Here is a 19,277-nt window from a genome sequence, read left to right as displayed (position 1 = left end):
CGGTCACATCGGAGCCCTCAGGCGGCGGAGGAAGGTGTACACCAGTGCGCTCCATGCCAGACTACCTTCACTATAAAGGAGTCGCTGCAGGCCCTGGAGGTGGAAGATGTGGACCTGGCTGCAGAGACAGCACAGGCCCTGCTCTCCGTCCTCCAGAAGGAGACTCAGGAACCCTGCAGAGACCCAGAGCAGTCCTGGCCAAAAGAACTCCAGAATTATCTTCTGGATTAGGCCAGGAAACTCCAGGTCAGGCTGAGAGGGTTGAGCCAGTGCCAGAGCATGGACAAGACCAGCTAGTTAAGCACCAGCACCCTCCACCCTAGGAAGCAGCACCGTAGCCTTCTGCTGGGATGCAGACATTAATTCCCTGAATATTTCTGCTCATTTTGGTTCCTGCTTTAGCAGTTTGAAAGCATTTTAGCAGGTGATAAGGCTGATGTACACAGAGGCTGGGATGGTGTCAATACTAAGGGAAATCGGGGAAAAAAGCACAGCTAGTGTCAAATTGCTAGTCTTAGGACAACATTGCTAGAGTTTTTCCCCCCATTTTCTAATGCCAGTCCCATCTTCTTTTCCTGCGTAGGGGTTTGCTTTGGGATAGTGAGATATTTTCCAAGTAACTTCCTCCCCTCTAGGACTCCTCTACAAATCCTTCATGGGAGTGGCTATGGGTAAATGAGTCCATATATTAGAAGGTTACCTTCCAGTCAATTTCCGGTAGACAGAGAGGGGTCTTGTTCAAAAAGGTAATGAGCAAAGGGGGAAGATATAGTGCTGCTATTTAACAGCAGTGTTGCCCCAGCTGCAGGAGCAGAAGTGAGCACCAGTTGCATGGACAGGACTGAAGGCCACAGTGCTTTGTAATGTACATGCCAAATTGGAGCACTATCTGTTACCTGAAAAATCTCTTTTCTGACGCTTGTCACTTAGCTCAACATGCATGGCAACACATTTGTGTTCAGCCAAATTACTGAAAACAATACTGAGGAAGTGATTAAAAGCACCTTGCACTCTCTATGCATTTTGGAATTCCTGTGGAGGCTGATTTTGGCAATTTACTTCAACAGTTAATTGTACCTAAAATCTAGTAATAGCAATGTATTATGGCCCAAAGTATATTCTTCCATTGCTGTTTCTGGCTGATGCTACATGCCTAACACACACTGTTTAAGGGTTTTTTGCTGACATGGGGGGAGGGGTGAAAAAGGGCATAATGCTGACATGGGGGGAGAGGTGAAAATGGTAGACAATGAAGGAAAAGAGTGAGCAGTATGCATTTCTAACAAGATGCGATAGGGACAGTCCAGGTAGCAGGACTGGGTGTGCACCTCTTCAAAAGTGGTAATCATGTCCAGGAACTGTGAAGGGGGTCCAAGCCACAGGAGGGAGGGATTGGGGCAGCAGCATGATGTCTATCCTGGTATACAACTAGATGTGTTAACTCAGCCCTACCTTGGATCGAAGAAGAGTACATATGCCAGCATTTAAACAGAGGCAATGTCCGGTGAAGAGGATGCTCCTACTGGGGATGCGAGGGGAGACTGATTCAGACAAGAAGCAGTGCAACGTGTGAATGCCTGACAGAAGCTGAGTAATTGGGAGTGTATCCACATTAATCCTCTGAAACAGGAGTAATTACTGTATCCTAAGGCACCAAATTATATAGTGCTTGTGTGTGGGTAGAAGGCACTTCAACGCAAATAAACTAAAATTAATCTTATACAACTTCCCCACGTAGAGAACCGCTTAAGAATGCATCTGAGTACATTTACACCTGCAAAATGGTACCTCCTCTCAGTTGCGGATACAAGGGAAATAGAACACAAAAAGCCCTGTCAACTCCTCAAAACAATATCACAACCTTCAGTATCAACGTAGCCACAGGAGCAAGTGCCAGACTAAGATTAGTACTCCACTTTTCCTTTAGGGAATCTAAGCCAACAGAGTGATTATATTCATTTTAACAGGGATATATCTTCAGAATATGAATTAAATATAAATTGTAAAGATGAACTGCTTAACTTGTAGTGAAAGTGCTGTGAAATATTATTCAAGGCAGCTTCTACAGAGTTAGTGTGTTTTCTTCAGTACCTTTATGTAGGAGGTATTTATTTTTGCAGTAGAAGCAGAAGTGGTAGGGTTATTTTATAGCACTGCTAGAGGACTAACCATAGTGCACTAGGGTGCAACTCATCTATCACATAATATTGCTAGAAATAAACACCACACACTTTGAAGTTAGGCTGCAGCAAGACAAACCTACAGAAAGGTTATATTTGCATTAAAATGCAATAGTACGGTGAAGTTGCTTTAGGCAAGTTAAGAAGCAGGAATGCCTCAACAAATGTCAGTTACCACTCTCCAACAGTGTTCTCTCCCACCCCACTAAGTTTAAATGTGGTCTTCACTTAATCTGACCTGTAAACAAAATTTAGACCAGAAGTCAGTTGTACCTGACTTCAGACAGATCTTCCCATTCCCTTCTACATGCTAAACCCCACTGCCAAAAAAACTTGGGAGTCCCAGAGCAGTAACTTATACACAAATATGTAATGGTATATTAGACATTTATTTCCTCATATTCATAGTAGAAAAGGCACAGGCTAGAAGTTTAATTGAGCCTGACAGTTGGTGTTATCCTCTGATTTCTTTCCTGATCAAACCTATGCTTACCCCTCAACCATCCATGAAAACTAGCAGGAAGATCTGTACAGGACACACAAAATTGTAATATGGATGGGAGACACACAAGCTTCATGGTAGCTGGGACCAGAATTAGAAAGAGCAATATAGTCTAGTAGCCGGGGCCCTATGCTGTGAGTTGAGAGCTGCCTTCTAAAACTAGCTGTAACTTCGTGTATTACCCTGGTGAAGAAGTCACATTACTTGTCTGTTTCCCTACTGAACCCTTTGTCTACCTTGTCTATTTAGAAATAAGCTTTTCAGAGCAGGGACTGTCTCACTATGCATTTTTGTACAAACTTAACAGAATGCAGCTTCCATTCTGGCAGAACAGTAGTAGGTCTTAGAATCTTCTCCCATGGCCAAGCTTTTAGGGAAGGACAGGCAAAAGAATGTTCCTTGTATTCTGCAGAACAAAATGTTACCTTAAACACACTGATGTCTGTAGAACTCATCTTTTTATTGAAGTCCATTAGAAGATGTCTATTTAGATTGTCTCATGTAGTGTTCATTAAGTACAGTTATGTTGCTTCAGTTCACTGCATACATTTTGAGTAAATCTCCAGACCATACATAAATACTGGTTCATTTGATCCTGTAGATGTGCATCTTTTGTATGAAAGAAAGCTTTTTGTAAGTGAATACTGTACATAAAGAATCAGTATTAGGTTTAACCAGTTATGACTTGTACCAAATCCATATTAAGAGCCACACATTAAACATTTCAATATATGTACTATGTTTAACAGTAGAAAAGTGTAATAAAGTCTAAATAATGTAACAGCTTAGATACATTTTGTATTTGAATGAAAGACAGCACAATAGAGGACAAAAGAGCATACTGACCTAGCTATGACATTTAGTCATTAATATACAACATACAAAGCCAATGATGACTAACAACCAACACTTGTTTGGGGCAACATTATAGTTTGCTCCCTCCTCCCCATAAGGGCCAGTTTATCACTCACATTCCTAAAATGTGAACATCCAGACAATAGCCTCAATTTCAGGGGGGGAGTGAGCAGGGGGGAATGAAGTAAATTCTGCTGTAAAGCTCAAGTTTCCTCTACACAGAGAGAGGGAAGACCAACATATTTTGTTAAGGCTGCAGGAAGTTACAAATGCTGTGCAGATTTAAGATGAAAAATAAAGTGTGTACTATAAACAAGTTCAGTGTTTGTCATAGGAGTACTATGTGCAACAGTAAGCTTAACTGGAGTATTGTTTTTTTTAGAAAACTCAAGCGGCTTAATTATCAACCAAGACAAGAAACTTCATGTTCTTTGACAACATACTATAATATTAAGTTGACTCAGAAGATAGATCTCTAAGTAAATCAAAGTTATAATGGAGAATTCCAAAAAGGAGTAATTACAATTAAACACTTTCCTGACTCTTATTTTTTATGTCGCATAGAAGATATTGAACATGCTGACCTACAACTGCTCCAGAGTTTCCATGAACTAGATCATAACTAATATAACTAAGGCTATGTCTACACTACAGACTTTACAGCAGTACAGCTGTATTGCTGCAGTTGTGCTGCTGTAAGGTCTCCCATGTAGCCGCTTTATGCTGACAGGAGAGTTCTCTCCTGTTGGCATAATTAAACCACCCCCAACAAGTGGCAATAGCTATGTCGGTGGCAGAGCATCTCCTGCCAACATAGTGCTGTGCCCACCTGCGCTTTTGTCAGTGAAATTTGTGTTGGTCAGGGGTGTGTTTTTTCCACAAAAGTGCTAATATAGACAAAGACTGATTACATGAATTCTCCCCGTAATCAAGAAAGTTTCTACAAAAGAAGCCAGTATTGTAAGGATTTGAATTTAAGGAACACCACTAAGTGTAAAAAGGCCCACTGATACTAACTATTCTGAGTTGAAAAAGCCCTCAGTTTTATGTTATGCTGGTTTAGATAAAAAGTTAAAAATGGACTGACAACTTGATATGATTGCCTATATGCCTACTTTAGTCATGTGCCCAGCAGTTACACTTCTACAAAACTGAATCTGAAATACCATGTCAACGCCTTTTAACTTTGCAAATTCAGTCATTACAATACAGAGAACCATTTAAGAGACTTCCTTCTATCATGAAATTGTGGATGCAAAAAAACATGCATTCACTGATTGAGTTTTCAAAGGATTTTCAGTAGTTGATGCTGTAATGCCAAGAGAGCAATTATTGTTATACATACAGCATACAGGCCAGTTAGTTTTCACTATTAGTATACCTATTTACAAGCTATATTAATCTTTATGAAGTTTTCAACTTCCCAACATATATAACGTGAGTGAATTTCCCTTGGTGTTGATATTTAAGAAACCCAGTACCTGTAACCAAATTAAAAACTACCACAACAGACGTTAACATGAGTGCTAATTTACTAAGCCACCAAATAGCTAAGTGATTTTCTAGTCTCTTCAGAAGTTCATATTAGAATTTATTATATGATTAGAGGAGATTTTTGATACCAAACAATAGTATTGCCTACCAAGACCTTTAGAACAGGCACCACAGTTGTGTGACCTTTAGAACAGGCCCCACAGTTCTGACTGAAGATACTTCCATGTTTTGCAAAAGGCAGAGTCATGGTTTCATACTGCAAGCTCAAGTCTTCCATAATGGAATTTTCTTATGCATCTGATTTTTCAGTGAAGGCAGAAAGATATTATTGCCCTTAAAGTTGTGCAAAAAATCCTGCCCCCCCTGCAAAAGTAGAAGACTGTCAACACAAGGGAATTTAAGGTTGCATTTGGATAAGTTACTATGAGATCCCAATACGCTTACCCCTGTTATCTTAAATTCTGGTTGATTATGGCTTAAAGACTTGCATTTGAAAGTTAAAAATACATAATGTTAAGTGAAGACTGACATTGTCTAAGCAAAATCAGGAAAACTCTACGATAGAGTTTATCAATATAGTTTCCTATTACTTAAAGCCTCTTCCTTTCCCTAGGGAGAAAGGAAATAAAGGTCAAAACAACACACACATACATGCAGAATAACCATATCTACTTTGCAGACAAAAAGTCAGCCATATCAATTCTGATATTCAGCAAGATTCCTTTCTTTACCTAGTAGATAACAGTATATATATTTACATAAGTTTACAAGCAGGCTTCTTTCATGACTAGTCAAAACAATGTGATGATTAACAGTTACCTATCCCCTCCCTCTCTCACCTACCCCTACCAAAACCAAAATATTATTCTAGCAGCATTCATTGATTCAATAGTGCAAACTTGTTTCAAGAACCTCTTTCCAAGTTGTGCCATGTTCTTGGAAGACTGTTAGTTCAATAGCACTTTTCACACTGTTAACAGAACTTCGGGCAATGGAAGGAGAAATGCACTTTCACACATTTTAATTCCAATAAGCAGACACTCTGATTTGCTCACAAAGTATATTTTCATCTGCTGATCATACTAACCATTGTTATGACAGCTTTGGTAAATTGTTCACTCGTTTAAAATTCAGAATTCTTCATTTTGACATGCACCTACAACATGAGAGTTGAACTGCACCACAATAATTGTAATGTCATCTCTGTACATCCTAGCCAACTCTTCTGGAAGACTAAGCATCTTGGACAGCCGCTCATGATCAACAGTGCCAAACTCGTTATTTCCCACTGCGTGACGTATCAAATGAGTTGCTGCGTTCTGATCTTCAAATACTGACGAGATTCTGGCTCTCCTTTCTGTTAGGAGACCATGCATCTGTCCCAGAGTTACCTTATAACCACCAACAGCTATTGGCTGTTGGTGATGAACTCCAGTGAGATACTCTCCTACAATTCTAACCACATCCTGCCTGTGCATGGTCTCCCAAAGGCCATCTGTAGCCAACACCAGGAACTTATCCTGAGGTCTTAATTTGTGATGTATGACCTCCGGCTCAGCTGTGAGATATGGAGGAGTGTGATAGTTAGGAGGGATAAACTTAGTATATTCATTGTCGTTCAACTGATCTGGGCCTGATTCTATCACTCTTTTCTGAAGTTCAATGCTCCATTTGAATTTCACATCACCAAAAGCTCTGAAAGGCATCAATAAACCTAACAGCCTGTCTTGTTTTACAACACTTTTCTCTTCAGACTTTGGGTGCTCCAGTTTTACTCGTTCTATTTCCCTTTCATTCTGTGCATTATGATCATAGGACAGAGCTACTGCAGACCAAGATCCATCTTCTTCTTGAACACCAAGCATTGCTCTGCTGTCACCAGTATTAGCAACATGCAAATCAACACCATCTACGTGAGCCACGCAGGCAGTTGCTCCTGAAAATGCCACTCGCAGTACAAGGTAATTGAGAAAAGAGTTTGGATCTCCTACTTGAGCTTCTAATGAAATATCATTGTCAAGCCTCTTGAAAGCATTAATTAAAGCCTCTTTTACATCAGTAGTCTCTCCAGTGTTGAGGTCTATGAGTTCCTGCCAGTAAGTTCTTAAACTGTTGAAATACAGTTTGGAAGCTTCCTTACTAAAATAATCATTGGGATGCTTGTGCCACTGTAAGATGGGCAACAGGGCTCGGCCACTCTCCACTGCATTTTCTATTTCAAGTAAAGTCTCATGAGGTAACAAAGAGACAGCAATGTAGTAGAAGAGTCTTTCACTGACAGCCTGAGCACAGGCACAACCTGCGTGGCCATCAAATACACCTAAAAGCATTCCTCTTGTTTGTAAGCATGTGGCTGCACTCCTTCGGTCTTCTATTGGTGCATTAGCAGGCAACTGGTTGCTATCAAAGCCAAGAACAGAACTTACATTTTTGCCATCAAATTCTGGAACTTTAAAGCTGTATTCATTTGCCTTCAGAATGCTGTTGACCTGTGGAGGAGTGAGGTAAAATCTCTGTGGTGTGGAAACATAGCTCTTTGCATGGATAAACTGATTAAAATTCTCTTTTGGACTACAGAGCGTTGCAAGTTTCTTCTGAGATGCACATCTCAAATGATTGTGAGCCAAGTGAGGAGACAAACAACAAAGATGTTTGTGATGGCAGTAGCATACTGTACTGTATATCCTGCCAATCTCACAGTTACGAATCAATGGAAACAACTGAGTTGGTGCTGGCATGGCATCAGAGAATAATGGTAGTCTGGAGCTCCTGACAGGAATTGCTGAAAGATGAGAGAAAAACAACACTAGGTTTAGTGAAGCAGTTAACTTTAGCACAGAAATTTGTTTCACAGAAAGCTTAGCTTTAGAACAAAATAAGTGAAGAAAATGTTAAAGTTGATGAAATTGTACACCATTATACACTCACACCCCGAGTCCTTTTGAGAAAAAAGAGAAAGGCAGTGCAAAAAAATGTTTACAAAAGCATATCATCTTGTTCAGGAGCAACATTAACTATACTGTACTTAAATATTTGATCTAGGTATATTGGCCTTTTGTACCACAGGTACAAAAGTTAGGAAGTTAAATGAGTACGATCCTCGTACCATTAGAGGGTTGCCAATATAAATTTGCAGAAGTTGAAGAGGTTAGCAAATCACTCCTTGGAAGTTTACTTTCATTTCTTAGTCTCACTTCCTAGGCCAACAGGAGTCAGAGGATGGCGTGGAAAAAGCAAAATTAAATCCCAAGCTAGAAGTGGTGAGGTGAGAAGAGTGACTCAATGCTGGCAGATACAAGAAGCAGCTCTGAAATGCTTCTAACTGAGGGCATTTCCACAATGCCCTGCAATTCGGACTAAGGGGGTGCGGATAGCAGTGCACACAAAAGTGCTGTGCTGTAACTCACCCACATGGACATTGCAGGTGCAAACTTAAAGGTCCCAAGTGCACACTGATGTAGTCCTCTTTGAAGTTTCTAAAGAAATATCATTAGCAAGTTTCTTGAGAGCATTAATTAAAGCCTCTTCTACATCAGAAGCCTCTCCAATGTTGAAGCTCCTGCCAGTTAGTTCTTAAACTGTTGAAATAGTTTGGAAGCTTCCTTACTAAAATAATTATTAGACTTTGAAGAGAACATTAATGCAAATGTAAGAGTTTAGGTTTACACCCGCACTGTCCACATGGGGGAGTTACAGAGCAGCACTTGGGTGTGCACTGCTATTCACACCCTCTTGGTCTGAACTGCAGGGTAGCATAGACATATCCTGAATTCCGTGCAATCTTCAACTAGAGCAACAGTGATAACAAAATGAAACTAGAGGTGTAAAATAGGTTAGAGAGAGGGGTATATAAAAGGCTATCCAGGAACCGAAAAAGCTTGAGAGTTGGTGGTAGAGTTTTTTTAATTTCTTTTTTAAAGCCAGGAACTAATCCCCCACTTTCATAAGCATTGCACGAAATACACAGAGAATTAATTTTGCACACAGTTAGCAAGGCAACAATTATTTGTGTTGTATTAAATTAGGTTAGGGCACTAAGAGCCATGTATAGGCATCTTTTTATTATCTAATTAAGTCTTAGAGGAAGGGAGAGGAAGTACTGTGAAAGGGTAATTACAACTAAATCTTTACCACCCTTGACAATGATGCCAACTGGCATGTCTTAAGAACTGCAAGTAGATATTCAATGAAGTAATTTCTGCCACAACAAAATGTTTTTGAGATACTCACTGTTAAGGTATACGTTTACTTCCATGTAGAGTCCCCAGTCTAATTAGGCCTTCTAGAGGGGCCTACACAAAGCTATCTGCACTGACAGTTGTCCTATTAACTTTAGGAATGCCCCTTTAAATTGAGAGGTAGAAAACCAAAGATTAAAGCATAAATAACTGAGCCAATAAAGGTTCATACCTGTAGGTTAGGCCTTATAATAATGGCTTTCTGCCTTGCAGAAACATGAAAGGCTCTACATTACCAGAAATTGTAGTTTGTTCCAATGTCTTATTCTCAGGAAAAACTGTTCAGAATAAGATGTTAGTGTTCTTTATAAAGAAGATTCTCTTTACAAAAGAAGTCTCTCACTTACAAACTCACCAAGTGGTTCCCAAACTTTTCTCTGCCATAGCACACCTTGAGACCTTTAATTATTTTGAGGCACACCACCATATAGTCGCCAAACGAACTCATGAATATTCATGAGCCCAATTCAGAACTCAAGTAGTTTTTCAAAAAATTCCATGGCACACCTGTTCAGGCCTGACAGTACACTGGTTGGGAAACACTGAACTAAAAAATACTGTTAAATTAAGGCTTTTATTTGCAAGCTTTGTAAAAAGGACAGAGTGACAGATTTCAAATCCCCATCCCTCCAGATTAAGAATAAAGTGGTTTCTTGCTAGACAGGTTCAAGACAGGAGATCTACCACAAAGGATATCTAAGAATCAAGCAAAAGTATTCTACATAGCAAGTGACTAGATTACCTAAGAATATCTACCTTGAATACTAAGGTTAGGAAGCTAGAATGAAGATACTTGCACCAACTACCACCACATCCCTCCAGATCATGGCTCCTGCTAAAGTCATGCTATTAAGAATCAGTACACAATAAGTAGCTATACTAATCAGAATTGTGTGACGCAACTAACTTCACCATTATTCACTGAAGGATGCATTTGCCCAGCTATAAAGGTAGTCACAATGAGAAAAATATGTGTTGAATAAATTGACAAATACCAACATCAATTTAACATTTGGTGATTACAGTTCAACCAGACCTAACACATATTTTGTTCCTTCTCTCTCTTCATAGTTTCATTCTACTTTTTCCTCTTTTCTATAAGATCATGGTATCCCTTTTCTTCATGTGTTATCAACACATTTTCTTTTCTTTCTCTCCCCCTATTTTCCCCTAAAAGTTTCCTTCTGTATGTGTGGATATAATATATATATATAATACACACACTTCTGGCTTAGAAGTTTTACCAGAGACCTAATATGCACAAGACTATGCCTCCTAGTCACAATATGCTGCCACCCCAATCCTAAGCAAACAGGCAGCAGAGCAGCCAATGCTGCTTCCAACCAGCGACTACTTTGAAAGGGCATCGTGCTAAAATTTTTACCAGCATGCTGTCCCCAGACTCCGCTCAAGGGCTCTATCATTTTGGTCAGCCTCCAGCTAAAAGGCATCTGATAAGTTTGAAACCTTCCCCCCCCCCCCCCCCAGGTCCCTCTGGCTCTAGAAGGGATAATATTCCCTGTATTTTCTCCATCTCCTAGCCACTATGAGGTAAGTGGGTGTGAAGGTTTCCACTATTCTACCTCTCCTTCACCTTTCTGTATAATGCTACAGGGGTGGTGTCTCTGCTATTCTACTCCTTTTCTAATTCTGTTTTTGGATCTTCATCCACTGTGAATTGCTCTAGTGTCTGCCTCAATGAAAACTGATTCAGTTGTTGTCTGTTTCCATTGCACATTATGAGGCTCCTAACAGCAGCTGTGAAACCCAGAAAACTGGTTAGTTTTCACTTCTGCTCTTATTCCCAGCTTTTCCCAGCTTCAGCAGATGGACTGAAATACACCAGTCTGTAAACTTAATAAAAAAGTACTGCACTGGTTTACAATCAATTCGTATCTGCACCATAAGATCTAGTCACTTGATCTATTTATTTTTAAAACTAGAGTGAAAGTTTATAATCTGTAGAAGTTGATGGCATTCACCCAAGACAGTTTCTAATTTGACATGGGCAAGTAGGCATAAAGGACAGGCTTGAACACACACACAAAGCATTACAGAAATATGAATTGAATCACCAGAAACAGCTTTTTTAAATAATTAGCATCTCCCACTTCTCTAGCTAACTGTAATAATCCCTTCTATTACAGAAGTATGCAGAAAGCTCCATATACATACTGCTTTTGAGTGTCATGTTCATGTAACATCCTTTTTTAGCAAGAAAAAAAAGATCTCAATAAGTTCTAGGTATACTTATGGTCAGAAAAGTGGACATTGAGTGACATGTATTTGTTCTTCATCAGAAGTTTATTTCATCAAGATTTTATGACTGCTAAAGTCAATTTGTGTTCAGCTTCACAAGTCACCCTACCCTAGCATTCCGTAGTAAACTCTACTGACAGTTTTTATTGTTTGATCCATGATGAAGGAAAAATACAACTGGTGTTTTGCAGCTATGTTGGCTCTGCAGTGCCACTAGAGGTTAAGTTAGTGAAAACCTTATCTTCATCAGTTAAAAAAACCACACCCACCCATAAGATAGGGAAGACATACAGAAAGCAGATGCGAAGTTTGTGAAGCTAAAAAGAAAAAGCATTGAGAGGGTGGGCTCATGATTTCCATTTTTGTTTTTATAACTGTCAACACACTTCAGGTTTTCTTTGCCCTGTATGCTTTACAGCAGATCACATCCCATATGGACATGTGCATAAACAGCTTATTTTGCATGCAAGTTCTAATAAATCCTAGCTGATTATGCCAACAGTTAAGAGCTGTGTTGAATTCACTGACAAGGTACAGAATTACTCCAATCCTGCTCAATTATCCCTATAACAATGACAGAAAGTATGGCCTCGGATCACAACTAGTCAGGACACTTTCATGGTGGTCCACACAAAGTATTCTAAGAACCAAGCACTGAGACATTTGGTCCAAGAGAAGACAAAGAGGAAGAACGCAAAGGCAAAATTAGGTGCAAATATTACTAATCAGTTTCTCAAGTGATTAAGGCCAAGCCTGCCTTAAAAGAGTCCCCGTGGATTAATGGCCTGGAAAGGACATTTTTCAGAATGTAAATGCATTATGTATTGTGGAGAACTGTGTTATACAATTCTGTAGACATTATATTTATAGCTATGTAGCTTCTGGATTAGTGCCCATCACTATAGTAATGTACTATTTAGGTGTTACATAGAATTCCATAACATTTTAAGACACTGGAACATTTGTATTAGTTAATATATTAAAAACCACCATATTTTGGTGCTACACAAAAAATCTGGTTCCTCCCTAAAAAGTACTAATGATAGTTTTTATTCATTGCACTCCCCCCCATAGATTACAAAATGAAACCTACTCCATGCCAGTTTCAAACGCCAGACAGGTCCTGTTCATAAGAATGAACTGACCGGTCTCCTGAGATGGGGTGTGGGGGGAGAGAAGAACCATTAGGCAGGAGTTTTAACCGCCGCAGGAGCCAGCCAGCCCTTCTCTTCGGCAGTAACCAGTACATGTATTTCTCCCTTCTCTAACTGCCCCCGAACCCCAGTCCCAGCTACTCAGCAAGGATGAGTGCAAGATACATACCGATCCGCCCGGGCCCAGGGCACACACACATTCTCCTGTCACAACAAGAAGCCGCCAACATCCACAAAGCAGCAGGAGCAGCCCAGGGAAAGCAAGGCGGAGAGGTTACCACGGAGAGCGCGGCGGAGGACCAGCAGCCGCTCTCCAGCACCGAAGGGAGACAGGCGAGGCGAGACGCACACGGGCGGTTTGTGCCGCCAGCGAGCAGCCTTAGCAGAAGCCGCACATCCTGGAGGAGGATGGAGCGCGAAGAACCCTAGAGCCGCCCCCGCACTGCCCCGGCGCCAGTGACAGCCCCCGCGCACATCAGCCTCCCCCGCCGGCCGCCGCCCAGGGGAGGCAGCACGCATCGCCCCCCCACACACAGCGCGACGGGGCCAGCCCCCGTCACAGCTCCTCCGCCCCCGCCGGGCTCCGGACGAGCCGCACGGCGGGGGTGGGTGGCTGGGTGACGCGGCCCCACAGCAAGGCACAGCGGCGGGTCCGCCCACCTCGCAAGACCCCAGCGCCCCCAGTCCAGGGCACTCGCGCCGCCCGCCCCGCCCCGGCCCCAGGCTGCGCAAACACGCACCTGCCCAGCTTTAGGGACACGCTCGAGAGACCCTCCCGCGCGCCCGGGAGCGGGAGGGGAGGATAGGATGGCGCGGCGCAGCGCGACTGGCGCGCCCGGCACCTAAGCTGCAGTGGCTGAAAAACGCCCCAGAGGCGAGTGTGACGACGCGCCGCGGATTATAACCCCGGCCGCTAGGGCCGTGCCGCCCATTGGCTGCGAGGGGGAGGGACCACGTGACGCGGGAGGCCTCGATTTACCGGCGGCGGCGCAGAGCAGTCCCAGCGCATCGCCCAGTGTCTCGGGGCAATAGCGTCCGGGCGTGAGTGACCCAACCACAGCGGGCGGGGCCTGCGCGGAGGGGGGCGGGGCGCTCTGCTCCGCTCCGCTCACAGCCCGCCCCTCTGAGGCGGGACGCGCCGCTGGAGAGAGACTCAGAGCCGGGTCCTTCTTCCCTCCTCAGCGGCCGCCTATCGGGAGACTGGGCCGCGCTGCATCGGCCGTAGCCTGCAGGAGGCCGCCCGGGCCTGGTCTTTCGGCAAGGGCAGCTGCTGGGCCTATGGAGTCGCGGCCCTCCAGACTCGCGGTGTGCGGGGCAATTTCTTTTCCGCAGGCCCCCTGCCTTCCTTCGGAAACCCGCCACTGCCGCAAGAGCCGCGCAGCGCAGCCGGCCGTGCTCCTGCGAGTCCTCCAGCAACGTCCCTCCCAACGGGCACAGGCGCAGAGAGCCCGGGTCTCTGCCTGCCCTGCCCTGCCCTGCCGCTGGGACCCCGGCCCGCCCGGCCGTTCTCCTTCCTCCGCTTGGGTGCAAACGCAGTCTTGTCGGCCCCTACTTCCAGCCTGAGCGGGGTGTTCTTGCACTGCTCCCTCCCTCCCCCTCCGCCCGCACCGCCTCTCGATTTTCTTCTGGCCCTTTGCTGTGCTGTCGATTTGACTGAAAAAAGCTGAGCTACCCCTAAAGCGGCATTTACCAGCTGCCCTTCCATGCCCCTGTTGTACCTCACTCTGCTGAAAATCATCAGAAAGTACCTCCTGGGCTGGGCAGTAGACTGGAAAACTAGAGCCTACTGCACGTTACAGAAAACGCCTCTTCCTTGAATTTGCACTTCTGGTTTATGAACTAGCCTCAGACTAACTGCTGTATTCTTCTTACGTGTCTAAACCCACCGAGCTCTTCCACAAACTGCTAACCCATTCGCAACCGTCAGATAAAGTGTGGGAGATTGGGGTTTTGTACTTCACCCTCCTCCCCATTCAGAGATTTTATGCATAAAGAAAGGAAGGGGGGAAAGTCCTTTCCATCATCTTTCTTCTTCAGTACAACATTGCATCTTAATTGAATAATCTATTTGGAATTAAATTTTGAGTTTGCAGTACTAGAGATGGTATCTTCTTTGTACATTAGACATGTACAATCAGGCTGGGCAGACATTAGGAGGATCTCTGCTGGGATTCCTGCCAGCCACAAAAATGGATGATGTGAATAAGACTGAAAAGTTAAGCTAAGGAAAAGTCTGGCAGTGTCTACTCACTTGCTAGTGTAAAAATGTCCATATAAAAAAAATCACCATTAAAACTGGCATCTTTGTTGGTTGTCTCTGGAAACAAAGTTATCTTAACCCTGGAAAGTTGCCTCTCTTGATAAGATTGAAGAAGTTGAAGGGGAAGGAAAGGGGAACTTTATTCAAGCACTGCCTTTACTGCAGTTATTCTTTTGGGGAAAATCAGGAATACTGTTTGTGAGCATAAATTAATTTCAAAAAGATAAAAATTACAATACTGTTTTCCTGCGGTGTTCACAAAGTGCCTTTTAAAATAGGAACAGAAGTATCAATGCTCACCTTAACATCAGAGCAGACTATTGGAGCCTGAACTAGAAAACTTGGATATTCTGTCTTTTCACTTGGTTTATTCTTGTTTTGTCTTTGGTCAGGACCAGCGTTTTTAAGTACTTAACTTGAGCAAAACTTTTGTTGATTTGCTCACCTCTATATACAACGTAGTCTTTTCACTGTCTTCCTTCAGTCCTATCTTTAGGCTGGCAGTATGCCCATTCAAGTTGTTTGGAACTTGCTCTAGCAGCAGATGTTGCATTTAGATAACTAGCTTGTGCAATGTTAAAAGTAACATTCTTTTTGCAACTGAAACCCTTCTATGATAAAATTAAAACATTGGCACTACCCGCATCCTTATCCTTTCTTCTATCTGTTAGTGTATTTGTGAACTGAAAGCAGTAGAAGAAATAAGACCGCATGTGTTACTTAAGTGCCCAGAAAACCCAAACACCCTTTTGAGATGTCATATTGTATGTATGTGGAAACTACTGCTCATTGACACGTTGTATGATGGTCAAATAGTAGACTATCATAGAATGATCCTTAAAAATACTACAATAGTCCAAAACTTTACAGTTTAAAGTAGTAATAGTGTGGTGTGCTGGATGATTGTGGCGTAGTATCTGTGTAGGCATTTATGCCATGTCCATCACTGTTCATTATTGGATTATTGTATTGTTTTTATAAGCACAATTAATGATCAACGGATGACCTTTAAAGTGAAGATTATTATATCAAAAATACATAACTTAGCTGTGTCTAACAAACACCTCTGTATATGAAGGATTTCATCAAAGAGCCTAGAAGATTAATCATTTATATTAGTTCTTTGTAGCACATGGGTAAAAGTAGATTAGCAAAATGTGCTATGACTATAAGGGATCAGAATTTAGAAATGCTCATAAGTAGTATATAGGCAGGCCCAATCAAGACATTCATTTTCCCCATCAGTATGTGAAAAGAGGAGAGAATGGAGTCAGACTGCATCTGAATGTACTTGATTGATGATACCTGCATTCTTTATGGGAATGCAGAAATGGGTTAGTATAAAATCACCGTTGATCACATTCTATACATGGATGGAAGCATGAATTTTGGTCATGTAATGACCACCGGGTATTAGTTACTGAGTAGTTTATTGCTGCTAAGGCCACTCAGCCAGTATCTGATAATTCCTTTGAGATAACAAGATGCATCCAAAATCATAGATAGTAGTCACAGACTAACTTTGCAGCAGCAGTGGTCAGTTGTCATTCTAAAATGTTGGAGGTAAGCAACAACTGAGCCATCAAGATGTTAGAGGTAGAAGTGGGCCAAAAGAAGTGTATGTTCTTAAAGCTCCAAGTCCATTCTGCTACAAATAGAAATATGAGAGGGGCAGAGTCTTGCCCAGTTCACAGTGGCAAGATAGGTTGCTTCTGGCTGTAAAACTGGCTATTGAGGTTGTGGTGAAGCAGAGAAACCGCCCATCACCATGGAAGAGGTTAAAGAAAGTCTTTGGGCCCAGGTAGCCCTGCCCTGTTATACCTTCAGCCAAGCCTGGAGGGGAGAGAAAAGATGGGCACCTGGCTCAGTTTGGGGCTGACTGGTGAAGTGGCAGGAGCTAGCCACCTTCCCTACCTGAGGGAAGACTCACTAGCCTGCCAGCCAAAGCAGCAACCAGGAACCAAGCACTGTCTTCCTGGCCAAAAGAGAGAGAAAAAGATGCCTAGAAGCACTTGGCCTAAGAGGAACTCAGGTGACTGAAATGTGGAGACCTTGTGGGTGTTCTGATCCTGCCAGACTTACAGCTGCCCTACCTAGAGGAACCTGGGACTGCAGCAGGATGCTGCCCAGGGTCAATGAGGGGGCACTACTAGAGACAAGAAACCACAGGAACTTGGACTGTAGGAGCCAAGATCCAAACTGAAGGGGCAAATAGAAAGTAGCCTACGACAGTGAACGGACTGCTGGGAGCTCCCCTACGCAAGGGTTGTCTTGTACAGGGCCCTGGGCTGGGACCCAGTGGAGTAGGAAGGCCTGAGTTCCCCTATCTCTTGCCTAAAAGACTGAGGCACCTCAACTACATAAGCAGGGGGCAGGAAGTCAAGCACTCCAACAACTAGGTCAACTGGCCCTTCGAGCCCTCTCTAGTCATGTGGTAGTTGAAGGCTGTTGGTGCTATTTGGGCACATCAAAAACTGAAAGACTTGATGTTGAGAGGTACTGGCTCAAATTTCTTTGTCATTCTCCCTCTTCTTTTGTAAGCAATATACAGAAGGAAGAGCAAGTTGCCAGTTGAATGACTTGTGTCATACAGTAGGTCAGACTAGTTGCTCATAGTCATCCCTTCTGGCTTTAAACTCTACCAGCTGCACTGGTCAGTTTGGGGAATTGTCAGTTTGGGGAATGTAGAGCTCTTGCAGCCTTGAACTTAGTCAAAGGGAAAATAATAATTAGCTGGGGGTAGCGTGAGATTCTCTTCCTGTCAATTGCACTTCAGATTTGAGGGTTATAGTCCTTGAGAAGAGAATTAAAATGGGTTCTTGTCTCCACCTCTGAAGAGAATGATACTCCATAGTTTGCTCAGGAAAGGCCAGAAGTACAAAATAAGAGATCAACGTTGTCATATTTAGCACTTCTAATCTTCAGAGCATTTTACAACCATTAATTCTCTTTTTTTCATAATATCTGTGAAAGTAGCCAGATCAGTATTATCTAGAGCTGATCAGGAAATTTTTGATGAAACTTCTTTTTTTCTTTCAGAAAATGCCACTTCACAAGAAAAGTTTCAGGTTTGATGAAGGTTTTTCAGGTCCAGAATAGAATTTCTGGTCAGATGTAGAGAGGTAGAGAATGCCACCCCCAAATAGCCAAAAGATCAGTGGTTAGAGAACTCACCTAGTGTGTGGGAGACCCAGCTGAAAGGTCCTGCTGTGCTCAATCCAGAGCTAAGGACTTTAACCTGCATCTCTCACATCCTCTGTGAGTGCCTAACCACCTGACTTCAGCCTCTTGTTCTCTCTCAATCTCTCCTGTTGAAGCTGTTCCACTGTGTATAAATAATTAAACATACAGGGGATCAAACAGATCATGACTTTATAACTCTGACTCAGGCAGAACAGGGTCTTGAACATCAGTCCCCTGTATGCCAGTTGAGTGCCCTACCCCCTGCACTACTGGCTATTCTGGTGTAGGAGATTGCTAACTTATTTTTTCATGAAAACTTTCAGTCTCATTTTCATTCTGCATCAGAGCAAACTAATTTTAAAACCTCAACATTTTTTGTGTGTGAAACTGAATTCATATTTTCGGACCAGCCTTATCCCTATTTTATAAGTGGGGAAATTAAGTCACTCCACCTCTCCCTCTCATTCAAGGCCAAAGGGGAAACTAGCATGAGAGCTGTCAGAGATGTGACGAGGCTCTGGCTCCCACTGTTGTGCTCAAACAGTGTTAAAGTGTGGTGTAGATTGGAAAAAGTTGGAAGGTAATTTTTTTTTTTTTTTTTGGTATTGTTTGTTAAGCTAGCAAGAGACAGAAAAGGATATGGCCATAACAATCTAATATACATTCTACAAACAATAGATAAACTGTGGCCTTTAAATCATGCTAGTTTGTAGGCTTGCAAGAGCTGAGTTTATCTGTCTGAATGGAATGTTAGATTTTCCCTCTTTCCTGTATTCCTGTTGCCCAAATCATTTTGTTCTTTTTGAGCAGTTGCCCGTTTTTATAAGAAAAGTACCAAAGAATAAATATATGTTGTTCCAAGGTTGGTTAGCATTTCATGTCATTTACTTCTGGGAATGCAGGTTCACAATACTTACTATTACTTAAGACATGGCGAATCTAGCTGTTTCTCTGAATGAATCATCCAAGTGTACAGAAATACATCAGTTCCTTTCTATTGTCTGCAGCCAACAGTGGATTAATTCTGCAATGCAGAATTATAGGCAACAATGCATTATTACAGCAGTCAGAATGTTGCAGTATTCAGCCTCTGATGCAGATTTCCAGGAGAACTTTAGTGTAGCTCATCAAGACTCATTTTCAGTCAGGTGT

General features: G+C 42.5%; 1 protein-coding gene across 4 annotated transcripts; it reads right to left on the bottom strand.

Annotated features, from left to right (window-relative positions):
• Nucleotides 1-3,121: 3,121 nt before the first annotated feature.
• On the bottom strand, nt 3,122-13,738 carry PDP1 (pyruvate dehydrogenase phosphatase catalytic subunit 1). 4 transcript variants are annotated; one of them, XM_067536455.1, is made up of 3 exons: nt 13,423-13,640; nt 12,852-12,886; nt 3,122-7,813 (listed from the first exon to the last, which is right to left on the bottom strand). In XM_067536455.1, exons 2-3 carry the CDS (start codon nt 12,880-12,882, stop codon nt 6,162-6,164), a joined length of 1,683 nt encoding a protein of 560 aa, XP_067392556.1. In that variant the 5' UTR covers nt 12,883-12,886; nt 13,423-13,640; the 3' UTR covers nt 3,122-6,161. The 4 variants fall into 4 exon arrangements, with proteins under 4 accessions (XP_067392556.1, XP_067392570.1, XP_067392547.1 ...); XM_067536469.1 differs by lacking the exons at nt 12,852-12,886; nt 13,423-13,640 and adding an exon at nt 13,662-13,738; XM_067536446.1 differs by having other exon boundaries at nt 12,852-13,640.
• Nucleotides 13,739-19,277: the final 5,539 nt, after the last annotated feature.

Source organism: Emydura macquarii, unplaced genomic scaffold (assembly GCF_026122565.2).
Source record: "Emydura macquarii macquarii isolate MOO-44397 ecotype Brisbane River unplaced genomic scaffold, CSIRO-AGI_Emac_v2 contig_383, whole genome shotgun sequence".
In the NCBI taxonomy this organism is placed as follows: domain Eukaryota; kingdom Metazoa; phylum Chordata; order Testudines; family Chelidae; genus Emydura; species Emydura macquarii.
Note: the sequence above shows the minus strand (reverse complement) of the source record. Positions and strands in the feature narration are given on the sequence as shown.